The sequence below is a fragment of the Geospiza fortis genome, unplaced genomic scaffold, assembly GCF_000277835.1.
Source record: "Geospiza fortis unplaced genomic scaffold, GeoFor_1.0 scaffold192, whole genome shotgun sequence".
NCBI lineage: Eukaryota > Metazoa > Chordata > Aves > Passeriformes > Thraupidae > Geospiza > Geospiza fortis.
This window is the reverse complement of record NW_005054315.1, coordinates 7,498,848-7,519,623: the sequence shown is the minus strand read 5'-3', so window position 1 is coordinate 7,519,623 and position 20,776 is coordinate 7,498,848. Positions and strand designations below refer to the sequence as shown.

General features: G+C 43.3%; 1 protein-coding gene across 1 annotated transcript in view; it reads left to right on the top strand.

Moving 5' to 3' along the window:
• Positions 1 to 20,776, top strand: part of MAP4K4 (mitogen-activated protein kinase kinase kinase kinase 4) — a 163,860-nt gene that overhangs the window by 62,228 nt on the left and 80,856 nt on the right. Inside the window, 1 exon segment of the mRNA XM_031056161.1 lies at positions 15,631 to 15,687. Within this exon segment, the coding sequence (XP_030912021.1) occupies positions 15,673 to 15,687 (15 nt within the window). The 5' untranslated portion in view covers positions 15,631 to 15,672.

Sequence of the window (20,776 nt, the reverse complement as noted above, 5' to 3'; positions counted from 1 at the left end):
ATTTGAACTCAAGCCCAGCATAACATCCAGTTAAGCTTTGGGAGTTTTCTTCATGTTTCAGATGGAAATTAATTGGCAGCTTTGAGCTTTGTTTTGTTTATTTTCTTTCCAGGCATCTCAGTTTGGGATGTGCTGTAGCTAGATGATGAGAAAGTGCATAAGATCTCTGAGTTTTTTACTTTTTTTTTTTTTTTTCCCCCACTGACACAGCCTCTCAGGCCCTGATCCAGGTAGAATAAGACCTTTGGGACAGACCTGTGTACCTATGGGGACCTGACTGTCCTCCTTCAGACTGTATTACCCTTGGGGGGGGTAAGAAAGCCCCTGGCTTTCCCTTGGAAAGAGCTGGTTGTGGGAGCCTGCCTCCCTGCCACAGACTAAGTCAGGCAGAGGTGCGTGATGATGGAAAATGTGTTTTGGCATATATGACTCTTTGTGTGTTTTTCACCTTCAGTGATAGTGGAGCAGCATTCCAGCCAGAGTTTAACAACTTTGCCAGAGACGGGTCTCCCAGGGCTGCATCCAATTCTCCTTTCCTTTGTGCCCTGTAGTTCCTGGATGTCAGTAGTTTCCCAGTGTGGTGAAGCAACATCACGTAGGAGGGTGGCGTGGGATTTTGACTTTTATCAGGGTCTTCTTACTCAGAGTAGGTGATGTGGATGGTGGTCATTGATGCTCAGGGTCAGCTAATGGTACCACAGTCAGCCTTTTGGCTTGTCTATGTGTTTGATGGGGCTGCCCCACACTTGCATAAATGTGCATTTGCCCATGTGTGTGCCCATAACTGACAGGACTTTTTGGCTAAATTTTGCCTTGTTTGCATGTGCTTTGCCTGGTGATCCATGGTTCAGTGAAATTGCTTTAAGTGTTAACTATTGCTTGTGCTTGTGTTTTGCAAAACAAGTGCTTGGACTTGTTCTGAATTCTACTTTGACAGCAGTTGCAATAGCTGTGCACTGTATAATTGAGCAATCTATTCCAGCATTCCATCTTCATGTTTTCAGTGAAGACACATGATTATAATAAACTGTAATGCTTTTTCAGTAATTAGACAAGTAGCTGTAAATTTATAAGGCGAACTTTTAAAGCATTGGAACTTTCGTAAATCCAGTTTTATTACAAATTTAAAAATAGTTACGTTGTTTTAGTTGTCCTCATAGTGGTGTAATTTGGGACAGGCACATCTGGAGTGTGTAGACCCCTCCCCAGCATCTTGGAAATCCAGTCCTGCTGGTGATACAACATTCAGACTGCTGGAAAGGACTTTGTTTTCTTTCCCTGATGGGAGAAGGGAGTAGAAGTAGTAGGGCAGCATCACAGCTGATTTAATTTTGTTTTCAGTGCATGACACTTAATTGGAAGATTGCTTAATTCTAGGAACTGCTGTTCTGCACCACCATACCACATAATGTAATTAGGTCATGGCTGCAGTGTTTGGTCGGAGTACCTGATTAACACAACTGTTTTCCAGATTCAAGTGGTGATTTGTTTAAATGATGGGTAGCTTTTCAGGCAGTGTTGCTCAAACTTTGTAGGTAGGTTTCCATATGTCCTAGGAAAGTGACTGAGCAGAAACCTTAAAACAAGTGGAAGGCTTCTACTCTTTAAAAAAGTTATTTATTTCCAGTCCTCCCTCTTTAGTCCTTTTTGTAAGGTTGGAAGTGGTGGAATGAAAGGTAAAAGATTAAGTTTGGCTACAGCTTTGGCATTATGTATATCTGTGTTTTAAGGATTAAAATTTTTTAAGATTTAAAGTCTGAGTGGGATTAAGCAGTATTTGCACTTGTGACTTCTAACCAGAAAGTTGCTGGAGGTTTCCAGGCTGTTCCCGTAGCTGTTCTCTGAGCTGCAGTAGCTGAGATGACTGGTTATTTTGCAAAGAGCCACGCAGCAGGAGGCAGTGTGCTGGTTCCAGCTGTGCTGCAGTCCAGATGTGTCTGTGCATCCTTCACAATCAGCTACATCTGCTCTTGGAGATAGCACTGTATCAGCAGAGGCATGGGATCTTTCATGACTGCCTCTTTGGAAACCACCCAGCTGGGGATGGAAATTTTGGGTGTGTAGCCCTCCTGAGTCAGGGCTGAATGATTGCTGGAGAAATGTTTTCTTTTTTTTTTTGCAGGGAGCTGGGGCTTTCCATCTGAACTGTTTATAGGTTCCCATTTCTGTATTCAGGGGAGATGAGGTGATGAGCCCAGAGATGATCAGCCTGCTGTAGTCATCAGCAGGGCTGGTCCACTGTCTGCTTCTTTTATGTTGTGCCCTGGCCCTCAGCAAGAAGCGTCCCTGCTGTCTTTTCTGTTGATGTGAACATGGCTGCCAAGATGTTTGCAGGGCCAGAGGGACAGCTTTGTTGCCCGTGTGGGTGGAGTGTTCTTCCTTTCTCTTTGCCACCTGAGAAGTGGTGCAGTATTACCTGGGGTTATCACGTGTTACTTGGAGTTGGTGGTCAGAGACAGGGATGACACACTCTCAGAGATCCATGTGACAGTAGCAAGTTTTATCGTTTGAACCCAGTGTATATAGGGGGTTTGAAACACCTGGTTTAAACTGCTGATTGGTCTGCTTGAAACGCTACCTGGCTCTTTGACCAGTGAGATGTCTGCAGCTTAGGATGGAATGTGATTGGGTGAAGTCCATGTTTAGATTTGAATCCAACCTATCCCTACCTCATCTGAGGACTTGTTTTGAGAGTCTGATATGACCAAATTTATTTGGCAGCTACAGGCTAGCTGCAGCAGTGACAGTGCAATATTACAGAGGTTTCATGGATAGTGACGCTGGGCTAAACTGCCTGGCTATAACTGGCTACAAAAGTATGAGTCATGCTCCTCAGCTGAATTTTGATCCTTGCTTCTCTTTTGCACTCTAGGGCAAGAGTAAGTTGTCTTATTTGTTCCAGTTTACCAAATGATTTACAACCAAAAGCTTGGCCTTTCTGACTAGCAATTTTTATATTACATCTAATGGCAGTTGTGGTCCAGAGCAGTGACTTGTGGTTTGCAGGAATGGCTGATATTGGATCATGAGCTGAATAACAGTTTTGTGTGTGTTGTGCTGTCAGGAGAAAAGAGATTTTTATTTTTCCCGAAGTTCAATTGTTACTAGAGATACTAAAAAACTCTTCAGTGTATGTCCTACCGACAGCTACAGAAGGTGTGTGTGTTTGGGGCTAAAATCATAGAATTGCTTAGGTTGAAAAAGATTTTTAAGATGAAGTCTAAACATGAATCAAGCACTGCCAAGTCCACCACTAAATTAGGTCCCCAAGTGCCACATCTGCATTTCTTTTGAACACCTCTACAGGTGGTGTTCACAGTGGTGAATTCACCACTTCCCCAGGCCAAGCACCCCCAGTTATCCCAGCATGGGACCTGTGCTCCAGACCATTCACTAGCTCTGTTGCCCTTCTCTGGGCACACTCCAGCACCTCAATGTCCTTCTTTAGTGAGGGGCCTAGAACAGAATGCAGGATTTGAGGTGTGAACCACTTTATTGCTGATATGGGCCAGGGTGCTGTTGGCTTTCTTGGCACATTCCTGTGTTTCCTGCCCCTTCTTCCAAAGACTCCTTTCTTCTCTAAGTTCCACCCAAAGTGCTTTATTCAACCAGGCTGGCCTTTTTCCCTGCCAGCTTGCCTTGCATCACATGGGGATGGGCTGCTCCTGTGCTTTTGAGATTTCCTTCTTCTAGAATGTCCAACCTTTCTGGACTCCTTTGCCCATCAGGGCTACCCTTGCAATGGACTTTGTCAGCCAGTTTCTCAGACAGGCCAAAGTGGCAGTTCTGCTGCCCTCCCCTTTACTTGTTCAAGAACTGAAAACTCGTTACCATTTTGTGAGTGCTTTGCTCAAGAGTCCTCCAACCATCGCATCACCCTCCAGTCCTTCTCTATTCACAAACAGCAGTCCTACCAGGGCAGCTTCCCTAGCTGCCCACTTTTGACCAGATGCAGCAGGAAGTTATGATCTTCCACACTCTCTGAGACCCACACGGACTATTTCTTCTCTGCTGTGTTGTATTTCCAGCGGACATCTGGTAAATTAAAGTTCCCCATGAGAATAAGAGCCAGTGATAACAAGACGACTTCCAGCTGCTTGTAGAATATTTCATCTGTCTCTTCATCCTGGTTGGGTGGTCTATAACAGACTCCTACCAGGATATCTGCCTAGGCCTTCCCTCTGATTCTTATCCATAAACACTCCACCCTGTCATCACCATCATTAAACTCTAGGCAGTCAAAACACTCCCTAACACACAGGGCTACCCCACCACCTCTCCTTCCTTGCCTGTCTCTGTTTATAGCCACCCATTGCAGCTCTCCAATTGTATGAGTTATTGCACCATGTTTCTGTGATGGCAACTCTATTATAGTTTTCCTGCTGTGTGACAACTTCCAGTTACTCCTGCTTGTTGCCCGTGCTGTGTGCATTGATGTAGATGTGCTTCAGTTGGTCTGTTGATTCTGCTACCTTTTCATGGGAAAAAGCCCTGATTTTTGTGTGACCATTCTCAGATACTTCTGTGGTTTCCAAAACACCAGTAACCCATTCCATCTTTGCTGTAATGTGAACCTCCATCTGCAGCCTTGACTAGGACAGCAGACTGAAGGACCTTGGTAGCACACTGTCCCTCAGACACTGGCATGGTTCTCCCAGGCTTATCTCCAGTGACTCTGGTTTTATCCTTTTCCACTTTCAAACCTAGTTCAAGGCTCTTTCAATGAGCCCTGTTAACTGCTGCCCAGAGATCCTGTTTTCCCTTTGAGAAAGGTGTACTCTGTCTGTTGCCAGCAGGCCTGCTGTCATGTAGACTAACAGATGACCAAAACCCTCAAAATTCTGCTGGGGACACCAGGCTCAGAGCCAGGTACTGATCTGCTGACTCTTCCTGTAGAAAGAAACCTAACAAAGCCTTTTGCACCAAAATAACTTCTGCTTAATCTGTGTTTTATTTGTACCCTGAGTTCACAGCAAGGCAGGTAAGGACCAGCTGCGGTGGCAGCAGTACTGCAGCCTTGCTTTGCAAGTTCTCCCAAGGAATTTCTTTCCCTTTTTGTTTGCCACAGCTTGGTCTGTGGAAGCCTGGAGTGTGTTATTTAAGAGTGGTGAACGTGTTTTGACTAGTTTCTGTGAGGCACTTGGTGTGTTCTTGAGTACTTGGTAAAAAATCATTATTGGAGAACACAGAGCCTCCATTTTCTTAATGCTGTTCTTTTTCAGTGGATTAACCTGTGAGCTGAATGTGTTGCATAATGGCTTTTCTGTCCTCTAGCCCTTTCACATAATAAACATGTTTGCCACAGGCTTTGCGAATGCAACTTTCATACTACCCAGGTACCAGCAGAGAGGAAATGGCGTTTATTTTGATCCTTCTTCTGCTAAATAAATAAATAAACAGATAAATAAACGGCTGTGTAATTGCTGAGACTGGAGAGGTGTTGTTACTGACTCTGGTATAGAAAGGGTTGTTAGTATAGGCTTGAATTTCTGAGTCAAACTCCTGCTGACAAAGCAGAAATAGTTTGAGGTCTGAAAATACTGCCTGAGTATTTGAAAATAGTTGTGTGGACACAAAGCTGTTTACAGATCACTCGCTGGCCACCAGCCAGTTTCTCAAGGACAAGGTGGTTTGGATTTTTTTTTTCCCTTTAGAATCACAGATGTACTTGGCAGGTTATCAGAAGATAAAAATGCTGGAAATAGTCTCCTGGTGCGAGTCCTCATTTAATTAAAACATAAAACTTTAGACCAAATGTTGCTTACAAGCAACTTGGTAGAATTTGTTCTTGTGTGTATACATTACTGTATAAGACATGGTCCCCATTCTTTTCAAGAATGCTTCTTACTTTAGTCCTCCTGCAGCATACCTTTGCTCTACAAGGTGTATTTTGGTTTCAGCAGTTTTTGCCTGGCAAATTCTGGCTTCCTAGTCCATATTGACAAGGAGATGTAATTAAAACTGGCACTGATGGTGTTTGTAATGGCTAAAGGAAAGAGAATTGGATAATAGAATATCCTGAGTTGGAAGAGACCCACAACTCTTGATGGAGTGTCTCCCCTCCGTAGGAAAAGTGAAAAGGTCAAAACCATGCAATTCCAGCCCTTTTTGTTGTGTGGGATAGCACTGGAGAAGTATTAACAGTTGGAATTTACTTTAAAAAAAATATATATGTATATAAATAAATGTACATTTAAGAGTTCATTAACTTTCTTTAATGCTAATGTTCTGGATTTTTTTAAGGCTGCCAATGTGAAATCTCTCATTTCAACCATGTTGAGATAACATTCATTACGTAGCCTGATTTCCTTGCTCTGCTCAGCTGTATTGTTCTGCTGGAATGGTCTACATGGAAGTAGTTCCCCTTCCCCTTGCCCCTCATTAATATTAAGCTAGCATTTCCTGCCTATGTAGTGTGTTTGTTAGCATCTTGGATGCAGCTAGACAACAGGTGGCACTCTTGATGGGGACAGCTGTATGAGGCAGTGTGTGTTGAGCTCCTCTGTGCAGCAGCAGCCCCAAAAACATAGTAAAAAATGAAATAAAAATCAGCAAAGGCAATAGTTCCCCCTTTTCCCTTCCCACTATCTTTTGCATTTGAGGTTTTGTGCCTTCCAAAACAATTGCTCCATCCATTTAGCACTCTTGAAATAAAAGAAAAAGTTGGTGTCCATTTATTACCCCTTGCTGCTCTCCAGGAGGCTGCTGGACATTTCAGTATGGTGCCTCAGGCAGCAGGGCCTGAAGCAGCATAGCTGGACACTTGCTGTCCGTGAGTGCTGGATGCTGCCCAGGGACGGACACTGACCTCTCCCTGCCTGGCAATGGTTGTCACCCATTTCTTGCAGTGGGTCTCTTTTGACAGTAGATGAAATGCAGCAAGGCTGGTAGGGTGTGTGTGGGCTTATTTTTCCTTCTGTCATGGTGTATGACCTCTGACAATGCCTCACCAGAATGCAGGCTGCTTACAGCAGCGGTGGTGCTTGGAGGGGCAGGGACTACCTAGGGTTTCATTATTATTTTTTCTTTCCCCAAAGAAAAGTACGTATTTTGTGGCACTTCTGGGTACTCAGTGCCTAAATATTTAAAATTGTCAAGGTCATCTCATCCTCTCTTTCTGAAGGGGTGTGCCCAGCAAAGAGGTGGTTTCTCTGCAAGTTGGTGGTGAGTGTGCACAGAGTGAAATGGGTGCAGACTTGCCTGGATATGCAGAGGGCCTTGGTCAAAAGGTGTCACTTGCTCCTTTCAGTTGGAAAGTTCTGCTCATCCAGGGTGACGATTGCATGTCAATATGAATTCATTTAAAAAGCAGTCAAACAAAGAGAAGCCCCAGGCTTTCTTCATCCAGGCTTAATTTGATGTCACTCTGCAGAAGGGATGGAGAAACTCTGCCCTTTATCTGCCATTTCTCTCAGCTGCAGAAGCACCTGTATTGTTTTAGAGCCCCTGTCCACCCAAGTGGGGACCTTGGTGGGTCACTTTGGGCCCTGCTTGGTCTGAGGTAGGAACCTGGTGTGGTGCTGGATGCCTCTGAAGTGACGCTGGGTGGTTCTGATGCCACATGGCAGGCACAGGGCTTGCTCTGACCGCTTGTGGTGGTTGCCGTCAACCCGAGTAACACAGTCCCTGTTGCAGGGACTTGCTGGCCATGCCACCAAGCTGGGCCTGCCGTTCCTTCAGACAGTGGCCAAGACTCTATGGAAAGTGTTTTGTAGTGAAAGTGCCCGTCAAGGTGTAAGATGAGAAATCAGCAGCAATCTGCATTAACAGACCATGTAATTTTGTATCTACAAGTACATGTTTTATAATCTTGATCTAAATTAGTTTCTTGATGTTCTCCATCTGGCTCTTTTTCAATTATAGTTGCCAGAAAGAAATTGTTCTTTGTAAAAGAGACCATTGCAGGGCATCCAGAGAGACAAATCGGTGTTAGGAGGGGTGTGTTCACCCAATGACTGGTGAAGCCATTAAGGTAGGGTGAAGAACTGGTTTGCATGGGGGCCAGCTGATTTTAGCTGATGTTTCCAAAGGAAGCCAAATGTGCACTAAGCCAACTGTGTCCACGTGGGAGGTACGCCTCTATTCTGATTTAATTATTTTCTTTTGTTTTAGTTACTTGGGGTTTTTTTGTGTTTTTCAGTAGTGTGCTAACTAAATCATCTAGGAAGGTTTAAAACCAGAAAAAAAAAATACAGATTAATAAAGTCCTTCTCTTTTTGGACAGCTGAGGGTGCAGACTCTATTCTAAGAGAAAATGAGTAATGGTGGTTTCAGTAAAGGTCACTAAATCTGGACACAGCATGATGGTGACTGGAAGAATGGGATGATGACTTCAAGGATGGCTCTTGAAGAGGGTATCTTCCAGGCTGGGGTCTCAAGCCAGTTAGCTCAAGTGTCCCTTTAGAAGAAGCATCTGGTGTGGTGCATGAAGCTGTGGTGGTCACCTACAGAGCAGCAGAGCTTGATGCAGTGCCCAGCTGATGACTGGGGTGTCTGGCAGAGGGGCAGCACTCAGCACAGCGCATCTTCCAAAATGTGTGAAGTTTCTGTGGCCTTGTGTGAAAACGCATGGCGGCCTTGCTGCCAGTGTTGCCAGCAGACCCCTGTTGGTCAGCTGTCGCAGACATTTCTTTTATGAAAGAAGCTGAGAAGTTTCAGCAACGAGATGTAAACTATGGTTATCTGCTGCTGTGGAATGCAACAGGTCCGTCTGGATTGGCCCATTTTGGATGTTTATAGTTAATGGCCAATCAAGGACGGAGCTCTCTAGGACAGAGTCCGATAGAGCTGCCTTTGTTATCATTCTTTCTTTTCTATTCTTAGCATAGCTAGCTTCTGGAAATCTTTCCTTCCTTTTCTTTGTACTATAGTTATAATGTGATATATATATATATCATAAGATAATAAATCAAGCCTTCTGAACATGGAGTCAACGTTCTCGTCTCTCACCTCACCTGAAAACCCTTGTGACCGCTGTCACAGTCAGCCTTTCCTGCTCGGTATTTGAGGTCTGAAAAACAGGGAAATCTGTAGCCTTCACTTGGTAAGGGAATGTTCTGTGCCATTTGAGCCAGAAATGTGCAGTCTTGAAAAGGAATCCCAGTTGGCTGAATGGACTGCAGTGGACATGACTGGATTAACAAAGGAGCATCCGTGGTTTTAAACTGCGCAGCTGCACTCCTCTTACCCTCCCCTTTTCCCTGCAACACCCCCTTCTCTTGCTATCTTTTTTAATCTATTGCCAGGTGAAGTGTTTCAGTGGCTGTGAACTGAAACCTGCATGAACGTCAGGCCTCAGGCAAATCTTTCAAAGCTCCTTGGGGAATCAGTGTTGTTTTCCAGGTGAATTGTCGAGAGAACTGCCTGCCTTTGCAGTTCTCTTTCTGTCTTCTCCCATCAGACCAAAACATCTCCTGCTGGTGGGTGTGACGAGGGGGGTGGGCTGCGGGGCAGTGTGCTGGGAGTCAGCAGAGATGCCTTCTGACTGAGCTCTGCATTTGACCTGTTGTTATCCTGGGAAAGTTAGATTGTGGCTTTCTGCCATGCTTTTCCCACCATCCTTTCTCCCCCCTCCCCTTTCTTTTCTTCCTATTTAGGCAATGAGCTGTTTGGGAGAAGGAAATGCCTCTGATAATGTATATCCAGCATCTTTCACAGTGGGAAAGCTACCACAAAACTAGGAATCAAAGTAAAAAATCAGTGAATAGAACTCTCTTCTTTTTCTTCCTAGTGGGAAACATCTTTTCACTCTCTACCCAGAAGAACAAAACCGATAATAACTATGTATCTTTCTGTGCATTATTTCACAGAATGCAGTACTATGCTTGAGTAAATTGTCATTATTATTTCTTCAATAGGCAGCTAGTGAGCCTGTGGATATCAAAAGCAGGATAGAGAGTATGTTGTTTTCTGTTTTGCTTTCCATGCATTTGATGTCAAGATTTAGACAGAAGGAAAACACAAGAGCTCTGTCCTGTCTTTGACTTTAACAGTGACAGTCTTTAACAGCTCTGGTTGGTTTGGGTTTAGAAATCATCTAACAAGATGACTTCTTCTCGTGTATTTCTGCAGTGATTTTCCTTGTTTTTGCACTCAGTTTTTTTTTTGCTTGATTTTATTCTAGAATTACTTTTCATGCCAGATAAACATTATCCTTTTGTTTACAAATTCATCTCCTTTGCTGGAGCATATGATTATTAGAAAGCTGTATCAGTAGGAATAGCATAATTTTGGCTACAAATGTAGTTTAGGTAGACTTTTTGCTTAAGAACACTTTATTATTTATTTATTATTGAAGTTTTTGGTTTTGACCCAGGAGGTTGTTTTCACTTTGTGCCATTCTGTCTTTTTGCCTGTCAAAAATATGTTCTGTTTCCTCCACAAGCACTACTCCCAATGCTTTTCACAGGGTAGACCTGATCTTTTCAGGGGGTGGAAAGAAATGCCATGTAGAGTCCAAGTTTTCACAATGCAAAGTTGATCAGTCTACAACTTTCTATGTTGCCAGGTGACAGAAAGAGCTGATGGTAAACATGCCTTGGAATAATAAGTTATCATTTATTGCATTGGGGCCTGCAACCCAATAACAGAGTATTGCTTCATGGCCTGTTGCCTCAGGCTAGTAGGAGTTAAGAGTCAACTGAATGAGAAGTGAAATGGAAAGTTACGTTTGCCATCGGGGCATTGTACAGCACTCACTACTAAGAGGTGGTGCTGTGGTATTTTCACTTGATGGCATGTCTAAATCTGCTGCTTCTGTGCAGTGTGGCAACTGAAATTGGATTAGTAGTTCGTTTGTTTTTTTCAAATCAATTCCTCTTCTTTCTGCAACTGTCAGCATAGAATACTGGGAGCTGGGAGAAGTTTACCAAAGACTTAATTGTGTACAGGGCACAGGATAATCCAAACGTGCAAGTAATGAGTCACAAATGGTGCATTCCTTCCTTAATGTGTGATGTTGCCCCACATGCTGCTTTTCCATGCCATTAAGCTGGGGAGCAGGCTTCCAGGAACAGCCTCCCAGAGGCACGTTAATCCACAGGTCTGAAACTGTGTTAGTAGGAGAATACATTGCTGTGACATAAATATCTTGGGTAATTGGGGGAGGCAGGGTGGGGAAAAGAGGTAAATTAACTGATGGAATTTCTTTTGCACTTACTTTGCAAAGTTCTTTGATAACATTAAGGCACAAGAGAAAAAGAGCACCATGAAAAACAGCACATAACACCACTTGCCTATGAACCTTTCTAAACTAAAAATTTTACAGTAATAACGTGTGCAAAGTAAGAAAGAGGCAAGAAGTAGGTGTATTAACTGACTTGGAGGGTGTGGGAAGACTTGAAATTTATTATGTTCTGCAGATCTTGGCAGTCTACCACGGATTCCCCTTGCCCCTCTGCTTTTCAACATGCATAAAGCCCACTGAGATGAGAAGTAAACACCATATTGCTATCAGACATGACTAGGAATGTGCTTAAGTAGTGGATTCAGTTTAAGATCCAGTTAAATGCTGCAGTATTGCTGTGTTGATGAGAAGAACTACAGCTCTATGTATATGAACTTGCAGTCATCTGCATGAGAAGAAAGAGGACAAGATTTGAGGTTGGCAGTCTCAATTCCATTGACTTGCTCATCCCAACAGGCCATTTAAAAATGCAGTGGTACAAGTAGCACTCTTAAAAATATTCTTAGGCTGCTTCCTTGGGAGGATAAACCAAGTGCTTTAATATGAATAGAACCGTGAAATGAGGGAGAGAAAAGTGGGGAGAATGTGTAAGAAACAAGAAGTAGTTCAGAAATTTTGGTGAATAAAATTATAATGTGGTCTAAATGAAGGGAATGTGTTGGCAGGCTCATTTCCATGGGGACAAGCTGACAGTGCTGATGTTTTCCTGTGGTTTCCATGCTGAAACCCAGTAAGAGGCAAACTCTTGCTCCCAGGATGAGGTAGCCTTTTCTACCTGTTGCTGTCCACTGTTTCAAGAAACCTCTGCAGCTTCCTCAGTCCATTGGCTCTGGAGACAGTCACCTTATGCTTAGCAAGACCCTTCTAGGTTGCTGTTGTCTTCATTGCACAGTTCATATCCACACAGCATTCTGGCTGTGGGACAGTATCTTGTGATCCTCAGCCTCTGATATTTGGCGCCTAGCAATATTTTAAGAACCTGCTGGTTTCAGTTAGCCTGGGTTGCATTTTGCAATATTGCAGAGCTTTTCAGATATCTAAATGGTAATTGCTAACAATTTGCCTGGAGAAACAAAGCTGCAAGAAGCTCTGCCTTGCCATGGGGATGGGGATGCCTGGATGCCCTGAGGGGCCATTTGTCCATGCTGCACTAAAGCAGAGGCTTCATTCTGCATGAAAAATGCTATCCCAGTGGAGAGGTGTTGCTGAGATGTGGTGTCTGAATGGAGCCTTTATGGTTACTGCATTTGTAAAGTGCCCTGTGAGCAGAATTTGAATAAATTTTAATCCCAGGAGATTGAGTTCAGAGGGTTTCTCGCATCTATGATTTCTGCAGTTCTTTCTTCACATTCAACCACATTGCAATTTTATTATTAGTCTCTTTTAACACTGACAAATTTTTCCAAAGCAAAAGCTGGCCGTGAAAATCTGACGATTGGTTTCCAAAATGGGAATGCTTAGCCATTTCATGTTGCAAGCAAAATTATACCAGCATGCTAATAGTTTGACAGGTCTGTTCTTGAGCAGAGCTGTTAAGCAAATAAACAAACAAACAAATACTCTGCTCATGCTTATATGCTGTGCTTGTGGTGTTTGTTTTTTCCCGCCCTCTGAAAATATTTTTAATGAAAAGAATGTGGCTTCAAATGTCTTTTTTACCTCTCTCATATAAATTAATGTCATGCAGGCCATCCCTCCTCCTCCCCATATGTTGCAGATTTTTAGAGTATGAGTGCTCCATACATTATGAAAAGGGTATTTGGAGTAATTTTAAACAATATTCTGAAGTGACCAGGGTTTAAATTTGGTCTGGGATACTGAGCAGACCACACTTCCCACACTCTGCAGTTCCCTTGCTTTCAGTCCCTTAGGAGGGTTATGTAGAAGCTTTTCCCCTCCCAGAAGAAGCAAAGTGAAACATGAGCAGTGGCTGTGTTCTGCTGTAGCTGGCCCCAGATTTCATAGGGACACTCATGGAGGCACCAGCAGGATCCCGTAAAGCTGCAGGGGAAATGTGGTAGGGCTGGTGCACGTTAGTCATCCTGAGTGGGCCAGTCTCACAGGGAGGAACATTGACTTCAGAAAAGCTGTGAAGTCGAGCGCTGGGAAATTTTCGGTGTCTCTCTGGAAATAGCAAGCCCACCAGTAGTTAGTAGATTTTAAAAGACAAATAGAGTAAAAATTCTATGAAAATGGCATCCTGTCCTGCTACTTTGCTCTTCTGCATGCCACATTTTCTGCCTGAGTATGTTCTGCCACCATTTTAGCACCTCCACTTTGCTGCAGAGTGAATGGGGAACTGTATTTCACTGCTTTTTTAAAAAAAGTTTCTCTCCTCAGACCTCCTCAGTGTTGGGAGGGTTTTTTCTTCAGAGATCTCTTTGTTTCTCTGTTATCTTTAGCATATTCTTTTTGTACCTAAAACTGTACTTCCCATGTCCTTGGGCTTTCAAATTCCTTCAACAAAGCTGTGGAAAATGGGGGCAGAGCTGAGAGTAGGCATTTTTCCACCTCCGTATAAGCCATTTTCCCCTCTTCCCTTTTGGGATGGTAAATCCAGAGGAGAAGACCACAGGCTTTTGTCATTAGGCAGACATCCAGGGTGGGAAATTGGAGTTGGAAATCTCCTGGGCTTGCTGAAAGACTTCGGTTCAAGAAGTAGTAAGGTCAAGGTGAGGTCAGTGTTGGCTACTGCACACGTTAGGACCCCTAACTTTGTTTCAAAATCAAAACCAGCTTGAGACCAACCTGTAAAAAGAAATGCCTGTGGTAAAGCCAGTTTACAGAGCAAGCAAAGCCTGAGTGCAGTAATGTATTTATAGAAAGCACGTGGTTAGTAAGGGGGAGAGTGAAGCACAAGAGGAGTTGTGGAAGAAAGCTGAGGCAGTGAATTCTGCAGCATTCCATCCTTTTGAATGCACCGGCAGTGCCTGGCCATTACTTCCATGGAGGGCATCATAAGGTGTGAAAGGGTCAGGATTTTTCTAAAGAGACTAGTGGTTTGGGGTGCTTCAGTTCTGGGGTGCCAGTCTCAAAAGATCTTGTAGAGAGGTTAGTGTTAGTCCAGGCAAAAAATACACTATTCATGTCCATCATATAGGTTTCTGCCTAGGAAACTCAGAAATTGGTGAGGAGAGAAATAAAGGAACTGTGACTTCAGTTAAACGTTCAGTTGCATTCTTATCATTATTTGTGATAAAAGCGAAGACATTTAATGGGCATACCTGTTGCTAGAGACCTTGACTGATGCAGATAAGAACCTTTGGAGATGGTGCCTGGGAAAGTGGTTGGGAGCCTGGGCTGTTTGACTGGTTTAGGATAGACTGCTGGGTGTTACACTGCTGAGTGTAACAGTGGAGAGCTGGAAATACCAATATTGGGACCATTTCTAAGTGCTTGTTTAGGAAAATAATTACTCAACAGCTAACTGATGTCTCTACCTCATGTAAACATACACTGGAGAGAAAAAGGCTTTTGTTAGAAGTCAGCTGAGGCGAATTACAGCCCACCAGGGCTGGAGGGGCCTGCCATGCAGCTTGCCTCCCAGCCCTGTGATCTGCATCCTGCTGGCTCCAGCTCTGTTTTCACTGCAGAACAAACCAGTTTAATTTCCTGGACGGCAATCCCCTGCCCCACCCCACAGTTTGCTTTTTCTGTGTTAACTTTCTGCCATTTTAGTGATCTCAATCAGCTTATCATATGATACAATGAGTGCCAGAAGGAGCTCGGTGCTCCTGGGAGAAATATGTGACAGGAGGCTGGAAGGAGGCAGAGGAAGGAAGGGTAGGAGCTCCCTGCTGCAGGAGCTGGGATCTATTAACTCAGCTCCAGCTGTACTGAGAAATTGTACCCGTACTGTGGTGCAGCTGAAGGGAGATGACGTCTTGTTCTTGTCTAGCCATTGTGAGACAGGCAAAGAAAGCTCTGGCAGGTCTGATGCATCCCTTGCAGAAACCCCACTTTTTTCACTTGTGAAGACCAAACTGGTGAGAAATGTCCTAAGCCCTAAGCATGGGCTAACCATGCTTACTAGGTAAAGCATGTAATATATCACCTAGGTACTAGGTATTGGTTCATACAAATAAAACATGCAACACGTGGAATTTATTCTGGCATGTTAATAAGCTGTCATTACTGAGAGTGAGCTTTGCTAAAGTAAACAGAAGGGAAGCTGTGAATATAACCTGTTTGTACTTGATAATCATCATTTTAATGTGGAGAAAAAGAAATGGGTACTAAAATTTGAAGAGGAACACTTTAAATTTGTTATTGTTGTTTTAGCTATCTAGAGGTTTTTGTGGTATTTCCTAGGAAGTATCAGAAGGGAAGTATCATTGCTGGGGAAAACCCAGTGACTGGAACTCTTGTCCAAGTGTTGTGCTCTGTGTAAGCTGAAGGGATGGGTGAGATGCTGGTGCTGACTGTTCTCTCTCTCCCTTTCTCAGGGTCGCCATGTCAAAACGGGTCAACTGGCAGCCATCAAGGTCATGGATGTTACTGAGGTGAGTAGAAGAACCTGTTGCTTTATTAGCAACGTGTAAAATTTAATAATGAGATGGTATAAGGCTTACATCATATTCCTGTTGAAAGGCATGGTCCTTGCATATGAATGTTTGCTCTCTGCTTGCAGGACCTGACCGCTCCAGTCCATCTGCCTGAGATTTCTCTGTGCCTGTGTGCTGGGGCGTTTGGCCTCCACAAATTGCATTGTCCTGTCCCAGGGCATACTGGGTTCATGTAGCATTCTCTTTTCAGAAATTTCTTAGAAGAGGGGGGAAAGGTTCAGATTGCTTGCTTCCCTCTTGTTTTCTCTGGAAAGTATCATCTTGCTTTTACCAAAAAGGAGGGTGAGATGTGTGCTTGTTGTAGAGGACAGTGTTCTCCCTGGTACATCTGCAGCCTCAAAGGGCATATGTTTATTCAAAGGAATGAGTCCCTTGTAGTTCCAAGAAGCCTAAAAGCAGAAACATCTGCAGGAATGATGAGCATATTGCTAACAGAATTCAGCAATGTAAAGTAGTTATAGTTACTGACCCGGGGGATTTACTGTGGAGGTTTAGATGGGAGAGAGGGGAAATTAACCCAGTCAAAGAAATAAAAAATATATGCCTGTATTTGAATCCTTGGGCATCTTGCAATTTATGCTGTTCAAAAAGCAATGAGTTTAAATTAAGTTTTCAAAACAGATGAAGAAAAGTATGGGCTTCTCCCTGTTGCTCTATTTGTAGTATGTAGAGTTCCATTCACAAATTAACAGCTTCAAATTTAAAATCGGATGAGATACTCCCATGTGATATCTGCAAAGCTTGACTGATACTGCTCTTCTGGAGAGAGGTTGTGCCTTTTCATATTCTTCTGAGCTCCTCAGTCTTACACGGGGGCTAATAATTACGTGTATATTGTACAGAGTAGGGGGTCTTTGGCCAGGATGGTTAGAGCAAGCAAAACTTCTGCAAGGATATTGCTGCAGAATATTTTATAGCTTAGTGTGGGTATAGGTGCAGGAAGTAAATGGCCTTGGACACAAGGTCCTAGATGAGTGGTGGGGTGCAATGGGTAAACAGGCAGGAGAGGAGGAAAACAAGAGACAGGGTTAGGTCAACTGACAGGGCTTCAGTCTTATCTCTGAATCTCTAGTGATCCATGGGCAGTGTGACTGTTGCTCTCTAACTTCAGCTGTTGTGTCTGCCAACGGCTAGATATTCCTTTTTTGTCAGATGGCTTGATAAAGATCAATTTCCAGCTGAAGATTTTCAAAGGCTGCCTTCATGAGGAGGCAATGCTTTTTTTTGCTGCAGTTAACAAGCAGAGAAACCAAAGAGGAATGAAGGTACATTGACACACAGTGAATGTTTTTTGCGCAGCAAATGTTTTCATCTATGCAGCAGTTTTACACAGGGCAGCGCTCTGGACTGTGCATGACAATGGCTTCTTCCATAATACTAAGATTTGCTCTATTGCACACCCTCTGTTTTTAATAGCATGTATTAATCACAAACAGTTGTAATAGAGAGGTTGCACAGAAAAAAGAAAACAGTTGAAAAATACTGTCTTTAGTATGTCTTTAGTATGGCTAAGTTCATATTGCAGGAGTAAGTTTTGAAACTTACTGTAATTTTTGTCTGGTTTTGAAAAGCAAGTTGTATATTTGCACTGTCTTTTATGTCATAAGTGCAATGTTTTTTTAGGGGATGAAGAGTAGTCAGAGGGAGGAGTTTGGAGATGTTAGCTAGCCCCATGCTGCTTAAAAGCATTGTCATTCCTACCAGCGGAGCTCATGTGTTTTTGCTTCAAAGAAAAGAGCTCACAGAGACTAAAAATGTGTAAATTCTTCCAAGTTGTACTAACTTAGCTCCACTTTTTAACACCAGGCATGGGTGATACTGTTGCATGTACCATTTTCTCAGTGGCAGATGTGGCTGCAGGATGTTCTTGTCCAGCCTTGCTTGCTGGTTCCTTGCCCGTTTCCCAACACTTGTGCCAGCACAGCTGCCTTGGGGTCAGGTGGTGGCCAGGATTATTGAACAGGCTCTGGTTCTAGTTTTAAAATACTCTTACTCCTCTCCTTCCCCTGGTTATTTATAACCTGGATTGGTTCATTGCAACATCATATTCTGAACTCAACCAAACTCTGGTGTGGTTGCTATGAAGAAGGTGGCGTGAGGCTGGAAAAGATCCAGTCTGGCCATCAGGGAGAAAGAGCAGTAGCTCAAATTGATATATCTGCCAGAGACAGCCATATCCTCAAGCCATAGCCTCAGTTCCTCAAGGGTTTGTTTCATGAACACCTCCTCTGCTGGCAAACAATGTGGGTCCATCCTGGTCCTAGCTCACCACAACTTATGGGGACAGTGGGAGGAGAGAACATGGAGACAGAGAGGGCAGCGACTTCCACCCTTAGCACTGTTCCAAAAGAAATGCTGAGGGAACCACAGCCAAAATTCACCTTCTCTGCCTGCTTTAAGAACTACAGTTAGATGAACTGCTGATGATAATACCATATCCATGCCCATGGAGAAAGAGGCTTGAGTGGAAACTTTCACAAAACTGAAATTGTGGTTTTCTGAGGAGTGGTTGCTTGAAGCTGTAGGTGATTTGTGCCTATGTGCGTGTTTTATTGGCAGTGTTATGCCTTTCTGCTTGAATTCAAGCGGTGCCATGGGGGATATCTGATTATTCTGACTAACCTGAACTGAGAACAGACACAAGACTTCCTTTCTTCTGGGATACCTCTGATCCAGTGCTTGTTTTGCCAAATGCTTAACAAATTAGAAAACCTAATGTATTGGCATGCTCTGTGGGCACACCCCAGATTTTCAGTTTTCAAGGCCATGATTCTGCAGTTCACACATTGCTGAGGATCAGTGAAGTTATGTCAGTTCTGGGCTGTAAAGCTTTGATCATCCACACAGGAGGGATGTCAATGTCAGAGTGAAGACTTTCCTTAAAATGTTTTGGTTGGCGTGAAGAAAATGAGGTATTATAACCTCTGACTCGAGGCATTGGAAGAGATATTACAACTCTGGAGTGCACATGGCACTGTGGATATGCTCTTCATCCTTCTCATCTTTTCTTGTGGTTTTCTCTTTAGATTTTAATTTTGAAAAGAATGGTGGCAAGGATGAGAGGAGGTGGGCTGAAGCCTATCAGCTTGATCTTTGAATAAATTATGACTAGTTAGTTCTGCTGCCTGAAATGTTGGGGGATGTCGATGTGCATAAAACTTCCCTGCCTCTTCTACTTTCCTCCTTTCTAAACAAATAAGGAAAATACTTAGAAGACTGGATCTTTACTGATCTTTAGATCTACAGAACTAAAGCAAGCACTAATGGAACTGTAAGACCTAAAGATCTGTAAGTCTGTACATCTACAGAATGGTGCACAGGTAGGCCTTCTTTTCACTTTCAAAGGGCAAAGCTGCAGTGCATGCAGGCTGAAAAAAATTCACAATGCAGAACAAATAAAACCAAAACCCCCACCAGTTTTCATTGATGAAAAGCTATTCTTATTCCTTGTTGCAATGAGCCCAATGACTGTAAAAGGGGAACAGTGCAAGCTACTGGCATATGTGTGCTTTAAAAATTGTTTTACAAAATCTGCATATGTAGGATGAATCTCATGCTGCATGCTTGTTGTGAGGGAGGCATTATATGTAGTCAGTTGTTAATCTTTCTGTTGTAAGGTCTCAGTTCCTTTTGCGACATTGGTTTGGAGAAGGTGGTGTTCAGTCCATGTTGATCCCTTCCACTCACTGCCCATACTGTTAGGTTTCCATGATCATAAGATTGCCATGACTCCCAGGATTTAGCAGTCCCTGTTTGCTTAGAAGAATCTGTTTTCTTGTGAATCAAATAGCATTTAAAACCTTAGCAGAGCTTACTTGGCAAATCTGCCTGCATCCAAGCTGTTAACTTGCATTACACCCTAAAGCCTGACTCTGCTTTGACTGCTTTGGAGCCTTTCCTTGCAGCTGCACGGTTGTTTCCAAGGTCGCTCCTGTGTTCCACTTCCAGCAGTGCTTTTCTCTTTGAAAAGTTTAGTAACTGATTTTGAGGGAAAAACACAATTGCTTCTCTTCTGTTTGTTACAACCCCTGACGCTGCTGCTTCTTCCTCCTACCTCTTCCCACACACGCTCTCGGCATCCCTTGGGAAAGTTTTCCGCATGCCTTTTTTAATAGCAGCATTTCTCAGCTCTTGTGCCCAGTGTTTCATGACTTGTCCAATCTAGTCTGTGTAAAATTATGCTAAGTAAACAACTGGATACTGTATCCTGCTGATTTATGAAAGAAGTTGGATTGCTTTTAGAGCTTGCCTGTCTTGCTCTTTCTGTGTGTCCTCTGCAGAAAAGTTTACAACCTCAGACCAAAGCCTCCAGGCCTGCAGGGAAACATGGCACATCTCCCACATCTAGACAGGAAAGGTTCCCTGAGTTACTCATTGCCATCTTCCTTACTCTGCTGACTGCTTATTTCTGTTGCAGTAGGAAAGTTCCTTGGATTGCTGTGAGTCTGTATCTTACAGCCTACATGGCCATAAGATAAACTACATAAACTACAATCATGTGGATGATTTGTCCATTTTCCATAGGACATCTCAAAGCAGTCTGCAGAAAAACCGCTGTTTAATAAAAACGTGGGTTCCCACATAAATTAGCAGACAAAATGAGGGAAAAAATGACATAATAAGCCATACCAAAAGTTTGCAATATTATGTTCTTGTTTTCCCCATGAAAACTCAAAAGACAATCCCTGGATTTTGATCGGTTTGAAGAGGGAAAAAATAAAAAAAGTTGATGGGTTACTCTGGAAGGATGGGAAATACAGATCCTTGTGGCCCAATGCAACAGAACTGCGTCAAGCCAGCCTGGAAAAGCTGAACAGGGGCCATCCTTTTAGTGTAGAGATATGAATGCAGTGCTTTACCTGGCTTTATCTGGCTTAGTGCAGCTGCCTGATAAAGTACTTAGGTACCAGTCCGTGGCTGTATTTACTGTGAAGTTAGCCAAAGCAAACCTAAAGTTACTAGAGTTACCAAAAGTTTTTGGCCTTCCAGTGTTTCGTAGCAGTCACTTTTTTGTAATGTGAATTAG